The sequence below is a fragment of the Sminthopsis crassicaudata genome, chromosome 5, assembly GCF_048593235.1.
Source record: "Sminthopsis crassicaudata isolate SCR6 chromosome 5, ASM4859323v1, whole genome shotgun sequence".
Taxonomy (NCBI): domain Eukaryota; kingdom Metazoa; phylum Chordata; class Mammalia; order Dasyuromorphia; family Dasyuridae; genus Sminthopsis; species Sminthopsis crassicaudata.
In genome coordinates this window covers 143,294,453-143,321,952 of record NC_133621.1, presented here as the reverse complement: position 1 = coordinate 143,321,952, position 27,500 = coordinate 143,294,453, and the positions used below count along the sequence as shown (strand labels likewise).

The 27,500-nt window shown below is 37.9% G+C and overlaps 1 protein-coding gene across 3 annotated transcripts in view; it reads left to right on the top strand.

Moving 5' to 3' along the window:
* The window catches only part of CDHR3 (cadherin related family member 3), a 92,678-nt gene that overhangs the window by 53,729 nt on the left and 11,449 nt on the right, over nt 1-27,500 (top strand). For all 3 annotated transcript variants that reach the window (XM_074268374.1, XM_074268375.1, XM_074268376.1), the window contains 9 exons: nt 4,650-4,818; nt 6,567-6,669; nt 6,811-6,909; nt 11,614-11,840; nt 14,352-14,523; nt 20,333-20,583; nt 21,967-22,148; nt 23,711-23,724; nt 26,642-26,673. In XM_074268374.1, the coding sequence (XP_074124475.1) occupies nt 4,650-4,818; nt 6,567-6,669; nt 6,811-6,909; nt 11,614-11,840; nt 14,352-14,523; nt 20,333-20,583; nt 21,967-22,148; nt 23,711-23,724; nt 26,642-26,673 (1,249 nt within the window). The remainder of the gene's footprint in view (nt 1-4,649; nt 4,819-6,566; nt 6,670-6,810; nt 6,910-11,613; nt 11,841-14,351; nt 14,524-20,332; nt 20,584-21,966; nt 22,149-23,710; nt 23,725-26,641; nt 26,674-27,500) is intronic.

Below are 27,500 nucleotides of genomic sequence, written 5' to 3'. Positions count from 1 at the left end.
GTTTCCTTTATCTGTAAAATGGGAATAATAATAATAGCTACTTCCTTGTGATGATCCAATGAGATAACCTATGTAGAGCACTTTGCAAACCTACAAATGCTGTGTCAATGGTCGCTATTACTATTTTTATTATTCCCACTAATACTATTTACCTGCTACATAAAAGACATGTGCTGTGCATTAGAGTCCAAAGACGAAACAAAAGCAATCTTTGCCCTAATGGAACGTAACAAATTTTCAAATATATCCTTTAAGTCTCTTCCAGAATTGGTAACCACTAGCAAAGTGACTAATAATAAGTGAGAAGGGTAACAGGATAAGTTTTTTTTTCCATTATGGTTGGAATGGGAAAGCCTTCACATTAAACAAGAAGATAAGGAATTTGGATGCTCAGCCAGTGACTGGAACAGTTAGGATTTTAGAACTAGGCTTTACAACTTTCAGTACAATCCAATTCAACTTTTTCTTCTCCTGTCTACATTACTTATAAGTAAGATCTGTGATGTTAGGAAACCCAAGAATTAAGTGGCTTTTGAGAGCTGATTGTTAAATTTTCAATGTAAGCATTTACACCCTGAAAATTGACTGATACTCCAAATTAGAGCCTGATCTATTACCTTTTTGATTGTCTAGACTTAAGAAAAGGTTAATATTTCAGATTATACTTAAAAATATGTCCCGTAAACATTTTTTCCCAGAGATGTAGTTACTACCTGCACACACCTCTGCTATTACTTCTCATTTCTCCACTCTTGCTGCCTCCTGCATTCCTACCTCTATCTATATTCACATTGCGAGTCTTGTTTGTTTGAATAAAAAGAGGGTAACAGTGGAGAAATTTAAAAATAAACTCCCCCTCTCTAAGTTCTCGGATGAATCTTGCCCCTTGCATATTTATTCCACTATTACAAGACTAGAAAAGTGTTCTTCTTTCTGAGTGTTCAAGAGCTGGCAGAATGGCAAGTGAGATGTGCACTCAAGGCCAGCGAGAGCAGCTGGGATTGTTGAGGTCGCACTGGCTCTGTGCCCGAGGATCAGGAAGCTCCCATCGATAAGAGAAGATGAGCACAGACCTCACTCTGTTCTCAGCCACTTGCCTCAAATTCTCGGGAAGGTCTCCAGAGCTTGACAGCTCTCATCCATGACGGAGGGTCTACTCCTGTGCCTAACAGGTGATGAACAAGCATCGCTGGTTGGAGGCATCAAAGGCTGTGCCTGACAGCTCATGTTCTGGCTGTAAATTGTCAGGCACTTGGCTGAGAACACATCACAAGCTGTTTGCAAGCAAGAGCAGAAACTAATGACAGCCCATTCTGCAGCGCAACCTGGCTCTTTCACCTTTGGATGGCAAATAAACCAAGGTCATGTTCACAAGGTAGCCAAAGCAGCTGCTTTCAGTGGCAGGTGACATGATGGATGGGGACAATGCGGTTTTAAATGATGCCAGTTTGGGATCAAAAATATCACGTGACAGGGAAGAAACTGAAAGCCTCCCCCAGCATGGCTCTGAAGGACAATACGACAATTCTCCTTTCCCTGAACTTTTGGCTTCCGAACTTGTGGGTCTTTAAAATGCTGCAGCCTCAAACCTCTCTCAGATCTGCGAGGATGGCACACCTTCCCTGATAAATCAGCTGGATGCTTAGCCTAGGACCCAAAATGCATGGACAGCAGCAGTCTGGGTGAATAAGCATCAGGCAGCCTCAGTTACCATGCTAGGGTGGCTTCTTTCCAGAAAATAAAACCCATTCTTCTCAGCAGCCAAAAGCCATCCTTGCTGTCAGACTCTGCTCAGCTACTGGTGAGCTATTTCCAGGCTTATCCAGGAAGACTGTGGAGATGATGGAGGAGGAACCTTTAGCCCCAGAAATAAAAGAGGCGGTGATGGATTAAAGATCCTCCATCATCAGCTCCATTTTAGTGGTCCAGAAGCTGATTTTTTTTCATTGTCTCTGTCATATTCTTTCCAGCTTCTTGATCTACATTCCATTTTGAGGGTTCATCTTAAACAGTGACTTTGAATAAAGCTGTACTTATTGTATTTCTCTAACAATAATAGCTCAGAATTATATAGCTATAGTTTTGTAATGGCAAGGAAATAGAAACTGATTGGATGGCCCTAAGTTGGAGAATGGCCGAATAAGTTATGGTATATGAATGTTATAGAATATTATTGTTCTGTAAGAAATGAATGGTGGATCATTTCAGAAAGGCTTGGAGACACTTACATAAACTGGTGGTAAGTGAAATGAGTAGAAGCAGGAGAATATTGTACAGCAACAACATTATAGGATGATCAATTCTGATGGATGTGGGTCATTTCAACAATGAGGTGATTCAGACCAGTTCCCATGATCTTGTGATGAAGAGAGCCATCTGCACCCAGAGAGAGGCTGGGGGAACTGAGTGTGGATCACAATGTAGTATTTTCGGTTTTTGTGGTTGTGTACTTGCATTTTGTTTTGTTTCTCATTTTTTCCCCTTTTTGATCAGATTTTTCTTGTGCAACATGATAATTCTGGAAATATGTATAGAAGAATGACACATGTTTAACATAGTGGATTACTTGCCATCTAGGGGAAAGGGTGGGGAGAAGGGAGGGAAAAAAATTGGAACACAAGGTTTTGAAAAGGTGAATGTTGAAAACTATGCATGTGTTTTGAAAATAAAAAGCTTTACATAAAAAAATAATTATATAGGCATTTTTCAAAATACTACATGTGCATAACTACATGCGCATCCTTTTGATACAAAAGATCCAAATATGCCGTGGGAGATATATCATTTCTCTGGCTTCTTGTCCCCACTAAGATTATCTTGGAACTATGGTATTTTACAGCATTTCCTCCCAAGGAGGTTCACTGACTGGATCCCTTAGCACTTAAGCTCAAAGGAATGAAAACATAAATAATTTGATTGACAGGATAAAAGATCTGGAAAAAGACAAGACATATTTGAGCCCAAGAAAAGCAATGAGCAACCCTTTCCTCAGAGAACTGTACCATATCTGTGACTTATAGTACTACCATATGTAGGGCTCTAGCAAGGAAGTGACCAGGCCATTATTATCTTCCATATAATTGTTCCCTTCTGTCTCTGCTTGCTTCTGATTGATCACTTCCTGCCACTCATCACTATTCCCCGTGGCCCTATTCCCTCTTTAGCTCTACTGTAGACCTCCTAGTTACCAGCAAGTGATAGTTGCTTCACACCAGCCCTCTTCACTATCTCCTGAAAGTTATTGTTTCCTGATTCTTTCATTCAGAACTACTCTGAGAAAGGGCATTGTTATATCAGCTTTATTCAGTGTCCTCCACAGTTAGTTTTGCCATTCTCCTCTAGTTTCAAGAGGTGACATTTATTATCTTTCTCAAGGGAACAACTCTCTATTAACTAGTATTTATGGGAAAAACCTACATTTATGTCTACAGTTCAGAAAAATACATTATTTTATTTATTTATTTATTTATTTTGCTTAGGCAATTGGAATTAAGTGACTTGCCCAGGGTCACCCAGCTAGGAAGTGTTAAGTGTCTGGGGCTGGATTTGAACTCCTTCAGGGCCAGTACTCTATCCACTGTGCCATCTAGCTGCCCCAGAATACATTATTCTTAAGCCTTGTACAAAATCTGGATCAAAAAGCATACTTCTGATAATGTCATGGGATCAGGAGGCACTTCTCTGATGTCAGAACCCTTGAAACACATCCAATTCAAGCTTGATAAATTGGAGAAAATGCTTGATTGGAATTAGAGAATCTAGGTTTGAATCTATTTATTTCTTGTTTGACATTCAACAGCTCATTTCTTTTCTCTAGGTCTCAGTTTTCTCATGCTTTCCCTGAGCTTATATATGTTTTGTCTTTTTCCAGATCTGTTATTTTGTCAATCAAATCATTTATGTTTTGATCCCTTTGAGCTTAAGCTAAGGGAGCCAGTCAGTGAACTTCCTTGGGAGGAAATGCTGGAAGATACCATAGAGATAACTAGATTTAAGGAAGATTGATATGAAGCCAGATCACACCAATGATAAATGCTGGCACTGCAAATCTCCCCATCAGATGAGAACTCTGCCTGATATCTGATGTGTTTCTAAAGTCTTCTCTTCTCTAAACACAATAGCTCCAATTCCTTAGCACAGTGCCTAGTTAGAACATGCTTAATAAATGCCTCCCTTATTCCCATCTCTTTTCTTTCTTCTCTTTCTCCTTTTTTTCTTTCTTCTATCCTCTTCCATCCCTTCCTTCTCTTTTTTCTTCCTTTTCCCTTTCCCTTCTCTTTTCCCCTCCTTTTCCTCTTGCCTTCTCCATTCCTTTTCCTTCCTTTCTCCCTTGGCACTTTTCCCTTCTTTTTCTCCTTGACTTCTTCATTCTCCTCCCTTCCTTTGTTCTTTCCCTTCCCTTCCCTTCCCTTCCCTTTTTTTTCCATTCCATTTTGTTCCCGTCCTTTCTGTTCCATTTCCTTTCCTTTCCATCCTTTCTTTATTTTGCTTCCCCATGCTACCTAGCACAATCCTGGGCCCATAGTAGATAGTTAATGCCTATTAAATATGAACAAATTGAAGTTGAAATACCCCACATATGACTAATGACAGGTGCTTAGTAGCCATTTGTCACTTGGGAAAAACATTAAACCAGATCTTTTCAACAGCATCTCTGTGCCTGAACAAACCAAGAAAATGTTGCTTCTGGACCTAGTGAAACATTGCTTTGATAATGATGCTGAAGCACCAAACAACCAGTTCAATTTTACTAATCTATCAGGAGCAGGGAGCAATGAAAAGTTTTTTCAGGAATCAGATGGCTCTGGAAAAATTTTGGTGAGTAAATGGTCTCTGTCATTAAAGAGGAATCTTGGGAATGTGACTATGGATTGTAGTGCATGTTGTCTACCTCCAGAAAGACATATTATGATCTAACTCTTAAAGCAAGATGATGTGGCTAATATAGCTCATTTTGAAAGACTTCTGAAATTTCCTCATTATTTTATCCAGGTAATGGGAATAGTTTGTTGAATATAGCAACTTGAAACAATTCTGAAGGTCTAAGGACTTGTAGGATACATTATTTTTAAAAAATTGTGACCCCCATAGTCATAATAACATAGAGTAGCTCATGCACTTCTATTTTTTTCAAAGCCCTTGATTTGAAGTGTAGAAATATGAAGGGAGGACAGATTTAAAAACACTAGAAGATGACTCAGAGGTCATCTAGCCCAACTTCCTCATTTTACAACTGGGCAAACTGAGGCTCAGAGAGTTTACCTGAGATCACATAGATGGTAAGTAGAAGTCAGAACTTGAACTCTGGTCTTCTGATTCTAAAGCTAGAGTTCTTTCCTCTGGTTCATATTTTTCCTAATGTACATAATGCTAGTGGATTTTGCTGATATAAGCATAGTAAGCAGTGGAAACTCTATTGAAAACAATGGAAAGATGAAATATAGGCATTAAAGGGAATAAGCAGAGATAGAAACAATATATGCAAATGTGCAGAAAAATATAAACCAAAATGAAACCGAAAGCTGTTTTATTGTGAGGATAAGATTTGGCCCAGAAGAAGAGATGAGAAAATGTATATGTTTCTGCTCATTAGAATGTTGTCTATAGGTTTAGAATATTGAAAATATTATATAACTTAGTTAATTTGTTAATTAATTTTGCAGAACTACTTCTTCTCTCTCCACCCCAATCCTTTATTATTCTTTGTTAAAAGGGATGGCTCTTTGGGAAGGTATAAGGTTGTGATACATTTGGAAATAAAGATGATGTAGAAACAAAGTATGTATGCAAAATATGTACATAAAATATGTATATAAAACAAAATATGTATACCAAAATTATTTAAGAAAAACTTGAGTGAGCATTAGAGGATCAAGATCTTATTTTGAATGGTTAATCTAGAGTTTAGGATGGGGAAAAAAGAACTGAATCCGCTTTTTAAAACTTTATTGAGCCATTCATAACTTTTCAACTCTTAAATTGAATGAAAGCCTGGAAAAGAAATAGGAAATGGAGGGGTGGAGGAGATAAAGACAAAGGAATGGGGATACAAAGAAAAGAAAGTAGGGGGAATTTTCTATTGAAAGATCAAGTTTCTCATGGGAAAGGATGGCATATTTCAATGAAGAGAATATTAGACTTAGAGATGGGAAATTGTGGATTCAAAATCTATTTCTTGCAAAATACTCTACTCTTTGGGCGAATCATCTAATCCTTCTCTGTGTCAGTTTTCTCATTTGCAAAATAGGGATAATAATGTCTACAGTAGCTAGCTCACAGGATTGCTGTAAGACTCATTTGAGACAATATTGGTATGTAGCATGTCTCAAAAGTTTTAATATTTTAAAATAGCATTACAATTTTGGGGGCATCTAGTATGTAAGCCTTTTCTAAACTTGAAAGTGCTATTTATAATTTGGAAGAGATCTCTTTGTCTTCTTCCCCATTCAACACCATCCTATCATTAACACTTCACTTTTTTGTAAGCAAAGATAATATTGCTAATATTATTTACAATGTGTGAATTTCTCCCAATATGATCTAAAATCTGTTGGTTTTTCATCTAGCTGATTGGTGATCTGGATTATGAAGACACAAATAATCTAGCAGCTGGGAATAAATATGCTTTAATAATCCAGGTGCAGGACATTGCATCTCCTTATTATAAAAGTAAGTGTATGCTTGACTTCTTACCTAACAGATGTTCTACAATGAGAGCAGAAATAACAAGTTAGTTGACACACATGTTCAAAGGAAGATGCCAGAAGAGAACTTTCAAATTTTAGAATATTCCCTCTGCTCCTTTCTCAGGTACCGTCTACATTTATATCTTCACAATTCCAGAAAATGAACATCGTCTGCAGTTTGATAATTCATCCTATGCATTTGAAGTTTTAGAACTGAAGTCAGGTAAGTAAAGCAGATAGGTAATAAAATGATGGCAGCTAGCTGATAAAGTGGTTAAAGTGCTTATCAGAGAACAAGGAAGACGCATTTTCCCAAGTTGAGCTCTGGCCTCAGATAGTACCTATATGACCCTGGGCATTGACCCACTCATTTGTAAAATGCGCTGGAGAAGGAAATAGCAAACCACTCATGTAACTGCCAAGAAAACCCCCAGTGGGGCCATGAAGAGTCAAACATGACTGAATAACGATAACAAAATAAAATGATAGTGCTATTGACCAGAACTCTAGAGCCAAAGGATGCTTTTTTTTCTTCTGGGGGTATGGGAAGGGAATAAGCACCTATTATGTACCAGCCACTGTGCTAATATGATCTCATTAGCAATCATAAATCTTGTGCTGGAGGGGGGCTCAAAAGCTATTTAGTGGATTTTATAGAGGAGTAAAGTGAGGTCTCTAGAGGCTAAGTAGTTTGCCCAGTGTCACACAGCTAATAAGTATCAGATGTGGGATTAACACCAAAATCTTCTCAGTCCAGAATTAATGCTCTTTCCACTGTCTCCTAAGAGACAGCACCCAATGCTATGTGCATAGGTCTCATCTTGCATAGTTGCATTTGGGAAATGCCTCTTATCCCTCTTATTTTCAAAAATTGATGCAGTAGCCCAAGTATCATTTACTGCAGAAAATTAGGCTTTTCTCATCTGTTGTTTACTGAAAAAAAAATGTGTGATTCCATTTTATGCTTATTTACTTTTTTTTGCACCCCAAGTTCTTCTGTCATCTCCACTGTCTACTCCTTGGATTTTTACCTAGCTCCTCTTTTAAAAAAGGAAAAAAAGTCTCCTTTTATGACTTTCCTCAGATATAGATTAAAATTAGAACATAATTTTGATTGAAGTGGATATCTTCAACATAGAGAAGATCTAATTCAGTTCCAGTTGATCAATGATGGACAGAATCAGCTACACCCAGAGAAGGAACACTGGGAATTGAGTGTAAACTGTTTGCACTATTATCTTTCTACCCAGGCTATTTTTACCTTCTGAATCCAATTCTTACCATGCAACAAGAAATTCAGTTTTGTACACATATACTGTATCTAGGATATACTGTAACACATTTAACATGTATGGGATTGCCTGCCATCTAGGGGAGGGGATAGAGGGAGGGAGGGAAAAATTCGGAAAAGAAGTGAGTACAAGGGATAATGTTGTTAAAAAAAAATTACCCATGCATATGTACTGTCAAAAAAATTATAATTATAAAATTAATAAATAAATAAATAAATAAATAAAATTAGAACATAACCACCTTGAAGGCAAGGGCTGTCTTTGCTTTTTAGTTGAATATTCCTAGCACTTGGTATATAATAAGCACTTAATAAATGCATTTTCACTTTTTCCTTCCATCATAAGGAAACTTTTCTTCCATCATGGTTATCTTTCTTGAAGTTTCTTAAATTCTCTGCTTAAATTCTGATTTACACAATCTCTTTCATTTTAAGAATGAACTCTTCAGTTAGTGTTCTGATTGATTTTTCCCAACTCTCCCAGTTTAAAAGTTAATTTTAAAAAATAAATAATAACCCTCTAATGACAACTTCAATCTTGGTTACAAGAGCAGCTGTTTCCTTAGGTTTCTGCCAACTCTCTCTACTTGAGACCTCAAACAACATGGTCTTTAAAAAAAAAAAAAAGCTATTTATAGTTCCTTTCCACTTCATTTTCTCTCCCTGATGGCTTTCTTTCTCGTACCAAAAGAAAGGAAAACAAAATCTTGTCCTGTCCTTATCCCTTAGCTTCAGGGAGTCAGGGCATATATCTGAAAGTTTTTTGGATAAATTGTAGTTTGTGTAGTTTAGAGATGGAAAAGGGCAGCTTTAATATTCTATTGTCTGGCCAACCTCCCTCATCCTTCTCCAGCTAACTTATCTGATCTTCCATTTGTGCTATATGCATCTTGTGTATAGATGATTGTTTGCATGTTGTTTCCCCATGTTAGCCTATATAAACTCTTTTAGGGCAGGGACGATATGTGTGTCTTTTTCATATCCCCAGCACTTAACATAGTGTCTAACACCTAATAGATATTTAAATTTTTGTTAACTGGCTCACTGATTGACTTGGAAATTGAAGGTTATTTAAAAAATGATTCCCAAAGATTATCATGACTACTATGATGTGAGAGCTTTTTAAAGGGTAGTTAGGTAGCACAGTGAATAGAGTACAGGTTCTGGAAGTCAGAAGGACCTGAGTTCAAATTCAGATTTTCAGCTACTTATTAGTTTTCTATCCTGGGCAAGTTATTTTATCTCAGTTGCCCCCCAAAATAGAAAAAGAAAAAAGAGTACAACCAGTAGAATAGTGGATAGAATATCAGAGTGAGTCAGAAAGACTGAGTTTAAGTTCCCCTGTCTGTCATTTATTAGACAGGTAACTCTGGGCAGGGGCAGCTAGGAGGTATAGTGGATAGAGTTCTGGTCCTGAAGTCAGGAAGCCTCATCTTCCTGAGTTCAAATATGGCCTCAGACACTTACAAGCTCTGTGACCCTGGGCACTTAAACTGTTTGCCTCAGTTTCCTCATTTGTAAAATGATCTAGAGAAGGAAATGATAAACTGCTCTGGTATCTTTGCTAAAAAAGCCCTTAATGAGCTATGAGGAGTTGGAAATGACTGAAATAACAATAAAAATTCTTGGCAATTTACCTTTACCTCAATTAGATTTCATTTTCTCATCTGGGTAATATAGATGTGGATGCTTACATATAATATAAAATGGCTGGCCTACATATAGCATGGATATATATATATATATGTATATATATATATATATATATATATATATGTATATATATATATATATATATATATATATATATATATATGGATATATATAATGGATATAGCATCTGATCTGAGATCTGACCAATCCCATTTTAAGGGAGACTGAGATTTCTGTTTTTGTGGGGAGCAAAAAAAAGAACATAACTGAATGATCAATTCTTTACTCTTCTCTCTCCAGGAGGGAATTAGGCTCAAATTGTGTCTGTTTACTACACATCAAATATTTGTAGTCTAGGAGTATGATTCTTTTAGAGTTCAAGATTAAACACTACTTTCCCTAATTATCTAAAGGGGAGGATAACATTTTGCTTATTCTTAGTCACCTAGTGAGTTAACTCCCTCTTCATGCTGGTTCCACACAAAAGAGCTTCAGATATCAAGCAAACACATTTATCTAAGCAAAGAGTAATCAGAAATTGGGGAATAGTCATAAAGAATAGTGCAGAGGAAAGAAGACAAATGAGTAGATGAGCTCTAGAAGTAGAGTAAAATCTTAGCTGAACCAAGAGGTTCTCTCATATGTTAGCTTACATCAGCTTCTAGGAATACATGTACCTGGAATCAAGGGACACGTCAAAGGCTAACTACCCACATATCTGTATGTCCAGAAAGATGTCCCATTTAACAATCAAAATTTTGCTTTCTGCTTGTTCTCTTTCCCAAGTCTTTCTACCTTAAATAGCATCTCAGTTTAGAGGTCTTTCTGCCAATCAGGAGCTAAATCCTTTGTTCTGTGATATAGTATCACAAACTTCTCCTTAAGGGAATCAATCACCCCAGACCTCAGAAGGATTAAGTTTACATTGTATTGTAGTATAGGTTACATTATATAGTGTAGTGGATAGAATATTAGAGTCAGAAGTTTTCAGTTCAAGTGCTAGTGGTTACATTTTTCCTCTTGGCCAAAACTTTTTGCAGTCCCTTAAAAAAATCATTCAGAGTAAGCTTGAAGCCAGTAAACTCTACAGCATAAATACAAAGTGAGAAGAAGAGAAAAACTATAAACAAAGAACTAAAGCCACTGAAGAAGCTAAGCTGGCAATGTCCTTTGCAGTCAATACATGGCAATGATAAGGATAGGACTCTGTGTGGACCACAACATAGTATGTTCACTCTTTTTGTTGTTTGCTCGCATTTTGTTTTTTCTTATTTTCTTCATTTTTGATCTAATTTTTCTTTTGCAGCATGACAGTTGTGGAAATATGTATAACAGAATTACACATGTTTAACATATATTGTGTTACTTGCCGTTTAGGGGGGGGAAGGGAGTGAGAAAAAATTTGGAACACAAGGTTTTGCAAAGGATAATGTTGAAAATTATCTATGTATGTGTTCTGAAAATTAAAAGCTTTAATTAAAAAAAGGATAGGACTTGAGTACCCCAATGGATCTGAAAAGGATTGTCCTAAAACCCTTAGCCCTATAGTAGCAATACTAAGCAGTGGGCAAAGTAGTTTAGATATAATATGATTTTTTGAGCCTTATAGTAACCTTTTGAGGTAGGTACTATAGGATCATATTTAGTCTACCAATGGGAAAACTGAGGATCAGAGCAGTTATGTGACTGGTCTAAGATTATTTAGTGTCTGTTTACTTAATCCACTGGAGAAGAAGGTAGCAATCCACTTCAGTATCTTTACCAAGAAAATCTCACGTGTAGAGATTTTGTGTCCACGGGGTCTTGAAGAGTCGGGCATGACCACAACTAAACAACTTCCTACTTCTAGTGCTCTAACCTCTATTACAATATTGTTTCCCTATGATGGTTGGAGACATAGCTATTCCAACATATATTCTTTCTCTCTGCCTTCCCCTCTGGAAAAAAAATAAGTACTCATTTGAAATGCTTTATTCCTTTCAGTTCAGTCACGCATTGGACAGGTTCATGCAAGGGATGAAGATGAACCACAAAGTGACATAACATATTCCATTCTCACTGGAGGCTCCACCATCCAGTACATGGGTCTGTTTTGGATTAACCCTAAAACAGGGGTGCTCCAGCTTGTGACTAAGGCTGACTTTGAATCAGTTCCTCAGCACATCCTTACAGTAGAGGCTGCTAACAGGGAGGAGAGCAGGACAGTCACTGTGAGTAATGACAATCTACCTGTTGGATTTTCCTTAAGCTTTTCAAACATCATGGGCTGAAATAAGTTAGAGGCAGAATCTTTGAGCTCAGCAAGGAGTCGTGCTAATGGCTAAACATAACCTGTAGTTCTTGGACTGGATATCCCTTTGAGGAATCAGGACATTTCCTGTACCATTGCAGTGTTTCCAGGAGAATGAAAGTAGACAGTAGTAAGCATTCCTGTTGCATGGTAGAAATGGAAAAAATTAAAGACAGCAAGAAGTCATGTTAATGGCTAAATATAACCTATAGCTTTTGGATTGGATACAGCTTTGAAGAATCAGGACATTTCCCATACCATTGCAGTGTTTCAAGGAGAATGAAAGTAGACAGTAGCAAGCATCTCTATTGCATGGTAGAAATGGAAAAAAAAATAAAAAAATTTATGCCCAAGGGTACATCTTAAGTCAAGAATAGAGTGGGCAGACTGCCTAATTCCCAAACTACTGCTTTCATCCATTAATAAATTCTAATGCACAATATACATTCTCACTGTGAGCATGGCTTTGAAAGTGCATGAAACCAAAAAAGTGACAGGTATAGTTACCCACCCATGCAGTAACTAGATATGGTTTTTAACCTATGGCAAAAACAGCTGAGTGAGCAAAGTGAGAAAGTATTGTGGGAATAGTTGTTTCAAGAGAAGAGGCAATCTTTGCCCCTTTAGAAGTTGGACAGAGAAGGGGACTTTGAAAAGATACATCTCTAGGATAGGAGTCAGTGGGATGGGGATGGGGAGATGTGATTATGTTGCTCTGTAGCTCTGGTGAGATAGTACTCTGAGTGGTGGCCGCTTACATGGCAAAACAGGTCCACAGAAAACAGGTAAAGATTGGTGATCAACCTAGGAAAGAAAGGTGTCCTTTCAGGAGGAAGTGCACTCACCTTTCTCCCTAACCTATGTCAATCCAAACCAATCCAATTCAGTCAACATTTATTAAGTTCCTATAATACGTCCAGAAACTTTGCTAAGTGCTAGGGATACAATGAACAAAAACAGACAATTCCTGCCCTCAAGAAACTTACAACATAAAGGGGAGACTACACACAAAGGGAGGCAGGAAAGCAGGAAGGGGAGGTTGGAGGGGACACCTTGGTATACCTGGTGAAAAAGGAATTGAAACCAGGCAGGGTAGCAGGTGCAAAGTGGAGTGATTAGCTGAGAGTTCATTTTCTGACCTTTATTAAGGAAAACATTGAGAAGAGTTTGGTATTCATTCCTCCTATCAGAGGGAGATGAGGCTGAGTGAGGTATCAGTAATGAAAAGTAGTTGAAGATAATGGACTACTTTCATGGAACCATTCTCCCCCTGTTCTATCAGCAAACTCAGAGAAATATAAAAGAAACATAAATTGAACTAATTATTAATCTGGTCAAGTGGAGAGAATGTTTGGGGAGAAATCAAGAAACTAAGTTCATTTCTCAGCTTTCTTCCTAATTTTTTCGGGATTTTGAGTAATATGGAATTTCCCATTCTGATTTCTCTATCTACTAAACAGAAATTAAAATAATAACTAAATACCAACAAAATCCAGGAAAAACTTCTTTTGAATCAATAGATTTTAAGGTTTGTGTTTGTGGGGGGTTTTTGTTTGTTTGTTTGTTTTTTTAACAAAACCAAGGGGTCAGCATTGCTGGCTTGGCAGGAGATAGTATGAAATCAGAGACTAAGTAGGGATTGTGTAGATGTCTAAAAAATCAATAGAATCCTAATTTGGGAACTGAGTAAGCTAAACCTTTATTTCAATCCTAAATTCAGAAATAGTTGAAATTATTAAATTCCAAAGAAAGACTACATTTGCCCACATTTCAAAAATGGATGCAAGTATTGATGGATCAAAGTAGGAATTGAAGTGAATGACCTGCCAGGAAGTACACCATTTTACCATTTCTACAAGAAAACAGTCAAAGAGATCAAATTGTGGTCATAGTCTCAAGCTACCTAACTTAGTTGTCAGAGTTGTTAAAATAAGGTAACGAAATCAAAGTCCTGAATTTGATCTCATTGGGACAAGTTATGTCCAATCTGCTGTGACCATAGACTTCATCATTAACTCAAGCTTCTCACTGTCCATATATAGCAGTAGGGAAGAATGTAATATGGGCAACCTACTGCCATTCCTGGGGAAACATTTTGGTATTGTTTTTGTAAATTTAACACTTTGAAGTTTGCAAAGTGTTTTTTTTTTCCTTACCAATATCATCATTTTTTCCCCCCACAACAACCCCGGAAGGTATATCCTATTATTTTACAAACAAAGAGACTGGGACTGACAGATATTAAATGGCCAGGATCAGACAGCTAGTGTTTGAGGTGAGATTTGAATTCAGTGTACTACCTTGCTGTGTGTTTCGTGTGTGTGTGTGTGTGTGTGTGTGTGTAATTTCTAATTATTTTGGAAGAGGAAGAAAGTTCTAGAGAGGAGATTGGGAATCCCTCATATAACTGGTGATCTTCTCCCTTCTCTAGGTAACTGTGAAAATTCTTGATGAAAATGATGAAAAACCAATCTGTGAACCAAATTTCTATTTCCTGACAATTCCTGTGGACCTAAGAGTTGGCACAAATATTCAGAATTTCAAACTAACGTGCATTGACAAAGATTCCAGTCCCAGGTCTTTCCGCTACTTCATTGGTCAAGGTATAGTGTTTGACTCAGAATCACCCAACCTCAGGACTTCACAGGCCATCTAGTTCTACCCAAATAAGTATTGACTCCATAATGTACCAAACAAGTCCTCATCTGCTTGAAACCCCCTGCTTAGGAGGAATACACTTTCTTCAGAGGGAGCCCATTCCACTTTGAGATTGGTTTAACAGATAAGAGTGTTTTCTTGCCCCAAGACTAAATCAGTATCTCTGCAACTTGCACTTTTTGTTTCTAATTCTGTCTCTAGGGTTGAGGAGATTAAATTTCTTTTTCTATGACATCCATTCAAATATTAAAAGACAGTTAACATGCTCCCCTTATTTTTTTTTTCTTCTCCAGGCCAGACTTTTTCATTTCTATCATATAATCTTTAAATAGCAAAACTCAAAGCCCTTCTCCATTCTAGCTGGTACCTCTAGATACCCTCTGACTTATGCATGTCCCATCTACAATCAAACATAATTTTAAGTCTGACAAGGGTAGCATAAAGTGATAGCATCATCTTCCTGTTCCTGGATACCATGCCTTTCTTAATGTAGACAAGCATTACATTAACTTAGCTGCCAGACTGATAAATCATGTATTGCACTAAAATCCCCAGAACCTTTTCATATGCTTTCATTGCTGTCTAGCCATGATGCTCTGATTTTGCCCTTGCATCATTGATTTTTTGAGCCTAAATAGAAAACTTTACATATATTCCCATTAAATTTCATATTATTCTATTCAACCTGATATTCCACTATCCAAATATTTTGAATTTTGATGATGTCATCTAGAAAGTTTGCTATCCTTTCTACTTTTGAATTATCTGCAAATCTTATCTAAATTAGTATACAAACAATATATGGTTTTATACAAATTAGCATATACTCTGTTTGCCTCAGTTCTTTATCTGTAAAATGAGATGAAGAAGGGAATGGCAAACTAACCTAATATCTTTTTTGGGGGGAGGGGGAATGAGATAATTGGGGGTTAAGTGACTTACCCAAGGTCACACAGCTAGCTAGCATTAAGTGGCTGAGACCAGATTTGAACTCAAGTCCTCCTGACTTCAGGACTGGTGCTCTATCCTTTGTGTTATCTAGCTGCTCCAGCTAGTATCTTTGCAAAAAAAAATGGATCACTAAGAGTTGGACACATATGAGAGAGAGACAGAGACAAAGGGAGAGAGGGAAAGAGAGAAAGAGAGAGAGAGAGAGAGAGAGAGAATAGGGGAGAGAGAGAATAAGAGAGAGAGAGTAAGGGAAAGAGAGAGAATAAGAGAGAGAGAGTAAGAGAGAGAGAGTGAGAGAGAGAGAGTAAGAGAAAGAGAGAGAATAAGAGAGAGTAAGAGAGAGAGAGTGAGTGAGAGAGTAAGAGAGAAAGAGAGAGAGAGAGTGAGAGAGTAAGAGAGAGAGAGTGAGAGAGTAAGAGAGAAAGAGAGAAAGTGAGTGAGAGAGAGAGTAAGAGAGAGAGAGTGAGTGAGAGAGAGAGTAAGAGAGAGAGTAAGAGAGAGAGAGAGAGAGTAAGAGAGAGTAAGAGAGAGAGAGAGAGAGTAAGAGAGAGTAAGAGAGAGAGAGAGAGAAAGAGAGAGTGAGTGAGAGAGAGAGTAAGAGAGAGAGAGAGAGGAGAGAGAGAGAGTAAGAGAGAGAGTAAGAGAGAGAGTAAGAGAGAGAGAAAGAGAGAGAGAGAGTGAGAGAGTAAGAGAGAGAGAGTGAGAGAGTAAGAGAGAGAGAGTGAGTGAGAGAGAGAGTAAGAGAGAGAGTAAGAGAGAGAGAGAAAGAGACAGAGACAGAGACAGAGAGAGAGACAGAGACAGAGACAGAGAAAGACAGAGAGAGACAGAGACAGAGACAGAGAGAGACAGAGACAGAGAGAGAGAGTCTGGTATCAGATACTCAACACTTCCTAGCTGTGTGATCCTGGGCAAGTCACTTAACCCCAATTGCCTCAGGGGAAAAAAAATAATTAGCTGTAAGATAAGTCACTTAATTTTGGCTTAATTTTCTCTCAGCTGTAAAAGAGGAATAATAATAGTACCTACTTTGCAGGATTATTATGAGGATCAAATGAAAAAACTGTAAAAAGTACTTAGCACAGTATCTAGCACATAGAAAGCTATATAAATGCTTATTCCCTTCTCCTTTTCTTCTACTTGTATAACAAATTAGTACACATATACATATGTATTATATATACACACATGTATGCTAAATTAAGAAATACATACACATATATGTAAGTATACAAATACATATATGAAGTTGTAAACAAATGAACATATATCTATATTTCTCCCTATATTTTTATTTATAAAATACATATATACACACATTAGGATATGTCTAATTACATAATTGTTCAAAACAATTATAGTTTGAAATTCTAGAAAAGCATTTTGGAAGGTCAGGAAGATGTGCACAGCACAATGCCTTTGGCTGTAAAAGCACTCACTAAATATGGAATGAATGAGTAACTGTGCTTATGGACTGATCTAGCTATGCGCTCGTAAAAATGAGATACTAAATAAGGCCAGAAGGATTTGGGAAGGGAAAATTAAATTTGCTCCATGGTCTTGCTTCTGTTTTCTCTTGTTCCCTTTTTTCTTCCCTAATCCCCAGACCACAATTTGTGTAAGGGCGGGAGTAAGTAAATAGGAAGTCTGTCATTGTTGGAGATCTCTTGACCCAATGCACAGACCATTCCCAAGATTCAAGAATCTATTAGTTTCATTGTGTTTTCATTTTAGACCAACTCCCTGAGCCCCTCTTTTTGTAAGGGCTTATAATGGGTTTCATGGAATCGGAGTCATCTGTCAGGCTAATAATGGATTAAATGCATATTGAGAAATTTGCCCTCTGGGATTCTCCTATGCCCCATTCATTTTCTTTCCTTAAACTGCAGTACCATGGAAAAAGGAAAAAAGAAAAAAGCCTCTCAATGGAAGTTAGACCAAAAATAACTTCACTAATGAAATGTTAAAAGCCAGAGATTTAAGCCCAAATAAGCAAAACAGTTCCAAATAAAAGAAGAAAATCTATTCTTCACCCCCTGCTGAACTCTAGAGTGGCAGGATCCCAAAGCAGTGGGGGCTCTCACCAAGCATGTGCGTCACAAAACCCAGAGGTAGAAACTGCCTCCAGATTGGAAGTCTTATAAGATGAAAATAATCTATACTCAGCAAGACCCCAAAGGCCTTTTGGTAAGCCCTGCTGCTAAGAGACAGAAAATTGCATCATCCCTTGCTCCATTTACTAGTTTTCACTCAGTAACAAGTCTGGAACCACTGGAGAAATGAGTTAAATTTAACGGATGCAGGCAATATGACCAAACCTCATAGGCTTCACTCAGCCATGAAGGACTGAAATGAATGAAAAATCATTGAAAAAGTCAGGCACTCTACTGAATGCTGAGAATACAAATACAAGCAAATAAGATAGCTCCTGACCTCTTGGAACTTACTTTCTAATGGAGAAACACAACATATAAAGGGGAGATGGAATAGTGTAAGGCTGTTTTAGCATGATTTGGAAATAGTCTAGGAATGATATGAAGAACTAGTTCTAGACAGGATGAAAAAACTCACTTATTCATCGTTATCATGAACATAGTGTGCTTCCTATGTGACAGGCACTGGGCTAAATTATTATCTCATCTGATCCTCACAACAATTCTGGGAGGTATTGTTATTATTATCCCCATTTTACAGATGAGGATACAGACAGAGATTAAATGACTTGCTCCGGAATACATAACCAGCAAGTTTCTGAAACTAGATTTGACTTTAGGGGCTGAGATTAGGATTCAGTGAAAGGGAAATGAAGAGATGATATAAGTCTGAGCAGGACTGGGAAACAGATGGAAAGATTCTAGGAATGCTTAATAGCATGAGGAAGAGTCCTAACAGTATCTGTAAATGCTCTTGCCTTTCTAAAGTTACCAGAAATCTCTCCTCATTGACTAGCTATGGGTTCAAGTCCAGGTATTGGACCTTGATTCAGGAAAACCCGTCTTTGTAAGTTCAAATCCTGCCTCAGACCCTTCATAGCTATGTGATTCCAGGCAAGTCACTTAACTTTGCCTCAGTTTCCTCATCTATAAAATGAGTGGGAGAGGAAATGGCAAACTATTCTGATATCTTTGCTAAGAAAACCCCAAATGGGGTCAAAAAATTAGACAGGACTGAATCAAGTGAACAACAACTAGTTCTGTGAATATTGTGTTGTTCAGACATGGCTGGCTATATCATGAAAGCAGGGATTGCATTTCTCCTCTTGACCTATTGAGTACTTAGGGTCACCATAATGGAGACACAGCTTCCTTAAGGGAATTGCAGTTCCCTTCATATGTAGAGCCATAAGGGAATGTTCTGGGATGAGCTGCCAAATAAATAGAGAGTGAATCTCCTCTTCATCCCCTTCCTGCTGGCTCCTTGACTCTGTTCTGGGATTCTGAGCTCCACTGTAGATCTTCCATTTATCCTGTCTGGAAGCAGGCCTTCACATCACTTCCTGACCATTTCCAAACTATAATTCTGCAAATTTCCATCAAACCCATTGGGATCCGTCCTTTATATGTAGTATTGCCCCATTCAAGGGGATAAGACTATCTTGATGTCTGTATTTTTATCCTCCTTAAGTAAATGTTTATAATGACAAAGATAAAAAAATCACTGAATAATCTTCATAGAGGCAATTTAGTTTGTATCTAACCATTACCACAGTGATGCTATATAGAACCCATTTTCTTCTCTTTATTTTAATCCTCAACAAAGTTTAATGTCCTAAAAGTTCTTTGCTGTTTCCAAACTAAATCAAGACACATTTGTGCCCCAAGATGTCACTAGTGGAATAGATATATCATTCACCAAAAATGTAGAATTGGGTTTTTGGAGAAGGTTAAAGTGAGGCAAAGGGAGGCCTGGGAGGTAGGAAAGGACAAACTCTCCACTAATTAGAGCTGTTCTAGCACAGAAAGGGCTGCCTCATGAGGTAATAAATTCCTTTTCAACAACAGTCTTCAGGAAGCAATATGATGATCATTTGTCAAGGATATTGCAAAAGCCTCCTAATTGGTCTTCTTTCCTCAGGTCTCTCCTTAGTCCAATATCTCCTTTAACCAATTGCCAAAGTGATTTTCTTTAAATTCAGATCGGACTATATTACTCCTTTACCTAATAAACAGCAGTAGATATCTATTGCTTCCAGGATCACATATAAGCCCCTCCGGTTTCTAAAATCCTTCACAGTCTGGCCCCCACTTATCTTTCTGGTCTCATTACACATTATTTCTCTTCCCACATCCTTAGTCTAATCACACTAAACTTCCTGCTATTCCTTATACATCACACTCGGTGTTTCCCCTCGATGCCTTTCCACCGGCCATCCCTCATGGCAGGAATGCTCTCTCTCTAATCACTTTCTCATAGAATATCTTACTTCCTTCAAAATTCAACTCAATAAGTACCTTTTACGTGAAGCTCTTCCTAATCCCTCCAATTTATACAGTCCATCCTTCCTGAATACGTGTGTCTATTTCATATTTATTCTGTGCACACAATACACAAACACAAATAACAAACACAGATAACAAATGTTATCTACCTTATTAAACTGTAAACATTTTGAGAGTAGGGACTCTCATTTCTATCTTTGTATTTCTATAATAGGTGCTTAAGGAATGCTTATTGATTGATTGATAGATGATATGATTTTTGCTCAAATATGAATTGGACTAGATGACATTTGCCTGATCATCTTTTTTCCCTCCCTTCTCTTTACTTCCTGCCTCCATGATCTTGTTCTAAAAATCTATTTAGGGAACAAGAACAATCATTTCACTTTCTCCCCCAATGCTGGATCAAATATCACAAGCCTCCTGCTGGCAACCCCTTTTGATTATTCCAGCGGTTTTGATAAAGCCTGGGACTACGAGCTGCTCATCTACATAACAGATGACAACTTGCTGACCAGCAGGAAGAAAGCAGAGGCTTTTGTTCAGACAGGAACGGTGACACTGAATATCCAAGTCATCCCTCCACCAACCACAGTCATCACCACCACTTCCACGGTAAGCGCCTGGGCATCCGGAGTTTCCAACTGCATTCTTTTGTTAGTTGTTCAGTTAGAACTCTTTGATTCTGGAGGAAATGCTATGGACTTGAGAAGACCTCGGTGGCTAGGAGATGATTAGGGGATGTGTGTGCCACAGCTGAGCAATCTCTGGGAGCAGATGGAAATGGATGAAGGCTTGGTCACTCTATTCGTAAAGTGCACAAGAAATTTAACTTTTGATGCTCTAGTTATGTGGCTCCAAGCAAGAACTTGTTCTTTCTTAACCAACCACAGATAAGCCATATTTTGGCTGATGACTAATTTTTACTGACCAGCTGGCACCACTATAGTCACTCCCAGGCACCCACCAGGCTGGCAAGGTCTTCCCCCTTACAGAAAAATCTCACAGGATTTAAGGCAGAAAGAAATTTAGTCAGTTTGACTATCACTCCACTCACCTACTGACTTTGAAGTCATAATATGCAGCTGAAGGAAACTAAGAATAACCACTGTTGAGAGGATTGAAAGAGAATTGAATGGTTTCGTGCCTTGTCAGTGAAATGCTTGTCACCAACTCAGTATCCATGCATCAGCAAGAGCCAATGAGATTTGGGGGCTTGGCTCTTTGGGGAGATATGTGCTATAGTGGATAGACAGCTAGTCTTGAACTCAGGAAAACCTGTGTTCAAATTCAGCTCTGATACTCACAAGCTCTCCATGTCCCAAGCAACTCTCCAAGATGTTAAGTTGCAGAGATATCAATTTAAATTGTTAGAGGGAATTTTTTCATCAGGAGTTTCCTCAACCAATGTAATCATATGTGCATATACAGATATGTACATATATAATCATATAATGTGTAGATATATTTATACACACACAGAATGTATTGCACATAAATGTCTGTGCACATATATGTGTGTTTGCATATGTGTAGTATATGTTATACTGAGTGCCCATGTATGTGTGTATCTGTGTGTGTATCTCCTTGAGAAGCCATGTTGGGATAAAATTTAAAATAGTATTATCAACCCTCACATATTCCTTAACTTTTCTGGATTTTTAACTAATAGGTAATTGGAATTTATATATATACACACTCATACACATATGTACATATATATAGAGAGATATAGATATAGATATAGGATAGTGGATAGTGGTATACCTAGAAGATATATCATATATATACATATATATATAGCATAGTGGTATACCCCTATCCAATTTCTAAAACAAAACTTATTAGTAGAAGTGGAAATGAAACATCATAAGTGGAAAATATAAGCTCTAATTTATACTAGATATAAATTATATTTATGTATATATAAATGAATACTAAATGATATGAATATATAAAAATATCACCACATTGCCCTACCTCTCTTTTCTTTTCAAGCCCAGAGTCATATACCTGATTCAGAGAGAAAATATTTATTCATCATCAGCGTGGTATGTACCATTCATTATTACGGTGGGCTCCATACTACTGTTGGGTCTCCTGGGATACCAGTTCTTCCTACTGGTGAAATTCATCCGAAGACACTGCTCCTTCAAACCCAAGGAAGATAAAGAATCTCTGTAAGTCACTCTGTAAGCCAGGCCAAATTTTGTTTTTAATTTTTTTAAAGTAGGGGCCAATAGAGATGGAATTGGAGAAAGCATCAAGGTCTAATAGGATGATACTTCCATCAAAGCCCTGTTCTAATGCCTTGGTATACTGGCCTCTCCCCCCATGTCCAACATACAATACAATAGAATAGAAATTCCCTGAGGGCAGGTGTAGTTTCCTTTTTGTCTTTGTAACCCCAGCTGCTAGCACAGTAATAGCACATAATTCCTCTGAATGAGTGCTTAATTGAAGATTCATCCTGTGCTCTCAAAGACTGTATCAGCAAAGTTTAGGTTCAGGAAGATTCTGTTACAATGGGAATGTTTCAAGGGTTGGTCTGATGAGGAGCTATATGTGTCCCATTTGAGGGCTAGCTTAATTAAGTTGGGAAGGGGTAAGATACCAGGTGACTTTTTATTTTTTTATTTTATTTTATTTTTTGGCCCCTAGCAATTCATGAAGACTCTTTACTATTATGTAGGAAAGTTGATGACCTGGATTGGTGGAGTGTATTACTATATCATTAAAACCATAGATCCTCAACACATGGAAGAAGAACCCTTTTCTGATTATCCTCGCCCTACTGTTCTGAGTTCTAAAATAAGGCAGCATGGCAATATTGGTGCTGATTTCTAGTGTGTTTAGAGCTCTATTCAACATGAACTTTGTCTTAGTTTCTATTTTTTAAAGGGATGGTCTTGAGATATGTTTATGGTTTAGTAGAGGGAAGAATAGCTATGTTATAATCGATGAGACCTGAATCTGGCATAGTCACCCATAGTAGTTGGGAGTCCCTAGGCTAGTCACTTTATACTCTCAATACATCAGACAACTCTGTAAATCTGTAAATTACAGATGAGTAATTTATAAACTGCATCAGTGGAAGGAATTTTCACATTGGAGATCCCCATTGAAATCATAGGTTTGTACCCAAAAATAGGGGGTGTTAATAACCACGTTCCACAGAAAGATTCTGAAGATTCTCTAGTATTTTTCAAATGGTTTGAAGTCACTGGGTGAATGACTATACCACGAAAAGCACGAGGATTTAGCGTGAGTTGACCCTTCCATTTCCACACTATCTTGGGGAAAGTACTTTCACTGATAGCATTAACTTCATGGATAGAATGGAGAGGAGTGGATGTTAGTCTGATAAACATGGCTTAGATACAGTAATTGTTTCAGGATAGGAATGGGGAGGTATTACTGGGAAACCAGGACCTCATGCAATTCCTGATCTTATGTTAAATGTGCAAATTAATCTGGCCATTTTCACACGCTCCCAAAGCTAATCATTTCTAATATGGTTTAGTTAATAAAAGGAAACATGCAAGAAATTCTGAACTAAGCCTGATCTGTCTGAAAATGAGTTGTAATATGATAAGACAGGCAGCATTTATCAAATGAGATTGCCAGAGGAAGAAACATTATATTTCTGAAGGAAGCTCCCCAAAGAAGCCCATCTGCTTATGTGTGTAGTGATGTGCAATAGTCTCTTGGTAATTAATGTCAATCTTTTATTTTGTCATAGGGTGAAAAAAGAAGGTATGTATGCTGTCTATTCTACTGGCTTCTGGGACTTGGTGGGTATAACAAGAAAAGAATTCTGCTCAGAGGAGGATAAAAGGGCAATACATATTCTCATGGTGCCTGGCATTGAGGAGATGCTCCATAATTACTTACTGCACTGTACTGAATTGAATTGAACTGAATTGAACTACAAAATCAGCATCTGGAGCAAGAGTCAGAGTATTGCATGAAAGGGTAGCGCTTATTAACCTTAAGGCACAGTAGAAAGGAGGAGGAGGAAGAGGAAAAGGAGGAGGAAAAAGAGGAAGAAGAGAAGGAGAAGGAGGAGGACGAGGAAGGGAATGAAGTAGAGTTAAGGGAGGAAGAGGAAGATGAGAATGAGAAGGAAGAGAAAGAGAAGAAGGAGAAAAAGGAAGAAAAGATGGCGATAATGATGGTGGTGGTGGTGGTTGGAAGGCTGAATCTAGAGTAAGCAAGACCTGAGTTCAAATCCAGCCTCAGAAACATATTACACATGCCATCCTGGGCAAGCCATTTAACCTCTATTTACCTAAGGTTCTTCATCTGTTAAATGGGAGTAACAATAGCACTTACCCCAAGGGTTGTTTTGAGCATCATGTGAAATGCCTGTAAAGTGCTATGTAAATGTTAGCTATTATTGTTATCGTTGATAATAATCATTCAACAAAGATCTTATTAATTACTTCCTATGAACAAGGCAGGTAAAAATGAAAGCATCTCCACCTTTTAAAAGTTTATATTTTATTAAGAGATACAACATATATGCAAGTAAGTGAAATACAAAGTAATATGTTATCAATTTCAAGAGTGAGAGAGGGCTAAAAGCTGGGGTGGTCAGGCAAGGTGTTCAGAGGATGCGGCACCTGAGCTACATTTTGAAACCTAGGGATTTCTACCTTTCAGAGGGGAGACAGGAGTGCATTCCAGACATTTGTGCAAAACAGAGATGAGCCAGTGTTGCTAAGCAGCTAGGACTCCTTCAATTGCATGTGTCTGTTAGGCTTAGGGCACCTGCTGGATTTCATTTGAGCACCTAGAAGGCAATCCCTTGCAAGCAATGAAAGCTTGTGTAAAGAATTAAAAGTGTGTTTTAACTGAACCATGTACTTGGGGCAGAACTTGAAAGCGGATCTTTCTTACCCTCCTTTTAAAACTAGCTTTTTTAAAGAAAAATTCTTTAGAATAAGACTGTGATCAAAAGGTAATTGTCAGGATGTATTGGAAAGAGTACTGGATTTAGAGTCAAAAGAGCTGGATTCAAAGAGGAAGTCTTGGTTTATTTAACCACAAAATAAGGGGGTGGGATTATATGACCTTGAAGATTCCTTCCATTTCCAAATCTTTCAACAGGCAAGTTCAATGGGGACAATATTTTATCTCTATAGCTTCAACCTTGATAAGGTATGGTGCCAACTAACGCCTGCCCTTAGCTGTTGAATAATGGTGGGAGGAAGAATGGAGGTAGAGAATAAAAAGACATTTTCAAGTGCCTGAAATAGATACCTATTTTAATCAACCAAATCAACAAATATTATATTTATGGAGCATCTTAGATTCCCTTTACTGATTGAGCATTTGATACTGCAACGTGCTGGGCAAGATGTCCCTTCAAGCAGAATATAGGATCATAAACTGAGAGCTAGAAGGCACTTAGAAGCAGAAAGTTCAACCCCTCACTTTTAACTCTGCCCATGGAGGTCAGATAATTTGCCTTGTTTTACAGAGATCACAAGGAACAGAGCTGAATATGAACCAACCTCCTCTGACTTGGAAACTCATTCTCTTTCCATGCCTCCTGCACACTTGAAAACAAATTATCTTTTATTTTCCCATTCCTTTTTGATGAGTTATACATATACAATGTACTTGGGACTGAGTTTGAAGGAGATTAGCTCCTATTCACTTCATGTAACTCAATACAAAAAAATAATTTTGAGGGAAAATGACTTCTTAAGATCTGTTAGTAGGTAAGAAGTAAATAAGAAGACAAATCAAAACTATTATTTATTTAACTTTTCATTCCCCCCCCCCCCGGAGCCCTCTCTTTCTCTGGTTCATCATTCTCTCCCTTTCTTCATACATTTCTATGGGATTTCCAGGCATAAAGAACGATGTCTACGGAACATGGGTACACAAAAGCAGGTCAAAAGATATAGCAGGGAGAGGGAGATAGGTGGGGGAGAGAATGAGAGAGAGATTTGGAATCAGAAAATCTGAGTTTGAATTTGGCTTTGCTGCTCATTGTCTCTGTGATCTTGGGCAAAGCTCTTTGTCTCACTTGCTTAATTTTTAAATGATTCAGTGATGCTTCATAAACTTCAAGATCTATTGACCTCTAAACCTACAATTTTATGGTCTGAGATTTCAGACTTTGCTTTGTGAGATAGAGATAGAAGTGAGTGAGAGGGAAAATGTCATAGATTTAAGGACATCAGGGGTCACCGAATCTAAGTCACGGAATCCAAGTCACCGAATCCAACTGGAATTTACTGAGGCTCAGAGAAGTGATTTGCCCAAAGTTACAGTAAGCAAGTATCTGAGGTGGCATTAAAACTCAGTTTTTGCTGTCCCCAAATCCAATCCTTTATTCACTATACCAAGATCCCATGGTGACTGGGGAATTCATTAACCTGATTTGTCCTTCTTGGTTTTGAGCTATTAAAAAATAACTTATATCCACTTACCCCCAATTGATACTGCCAGTGTGCCAGGCAGAATAAGGGGAAAATATAGATTTCATTTCCAGGAAGGACGACAGGCTGCTAAAACATTTTCATGAGCTGATAAATTCTTTGCTATGTTTGCAACACTGAGCTGGAAGCCTGCTTAAGGGAACCCCACTGTGGGACGTGGGATTTTAAAGGGAAGCAGGTGCATGTAACTTGACTTTCATCTGTCTCCTTCCCTACAGAAACCAAAAAGGCAAAGAGAGAAATTGTGTTGGTAAGTGCCACCATTCATCGAATGAATCCCCTTCGAGGATGTTGTTGTTTTCTTCCCAAACCAGCCTTTCTGCGTTATCCTCTGGGGGTGTTTGTTATTCAGTGAGATGCTTGTACTTGGTCACTGGAACAGATTGCTGTGTGACGAGCTCTTGATAGAATTGGTTCCCTCCACTGAACATGTCTTGTGATATATTTGCAGAAGAACTGGATTTCATAAATATTGAATAGTGGTGTTTATTATCTCCATCAGCCCTCCAGGAGAGTAAGTGGGATGGGGAAGTGATGCTTAATGATCAGAACTCCACTTCAGCACTTAGAAAGACTCTATTTCTCTGCTCTCCCAGAGCATTATAGAAAGGCAATATATAGGAAGGGTATGGTGCTATAGGAGTCAGGAAACCTAAATTTTAGTCCCAGATCTAACCATGAACTTAGCTTCTCAAGTCCTATTTCCTCTTCTATAAAATGGGCAGAGGCCAAAAGAAGTATGGCTGTAGAGGGCTGATTTTTGAGTCAAGAAACTTGGATTCCGAGCCTAATTCTGCCTCAAAAAAAGTTTTGTGAGTTTGGGCAAGTCATTTAGTAAAATTTGTAAAATGAGTAATTATGCTTCACCTTCCTTTCAGAGATGTTGTAAGAATCTCACAAGAGGGGCAGCTAGGTGGTGCAGTGGATAGAGCACCAGACCTGAAGTCAGGGGGACCCGAGTTCAAATTTGACCTCAAACACTTAATACTTCCTAGCTGTGTGGCCCTGGGCAAGTCACTTAACCCCTATTGCCTAAGCAAAACAAAAACAAACAAACAAACAAACAAACAAACAAAA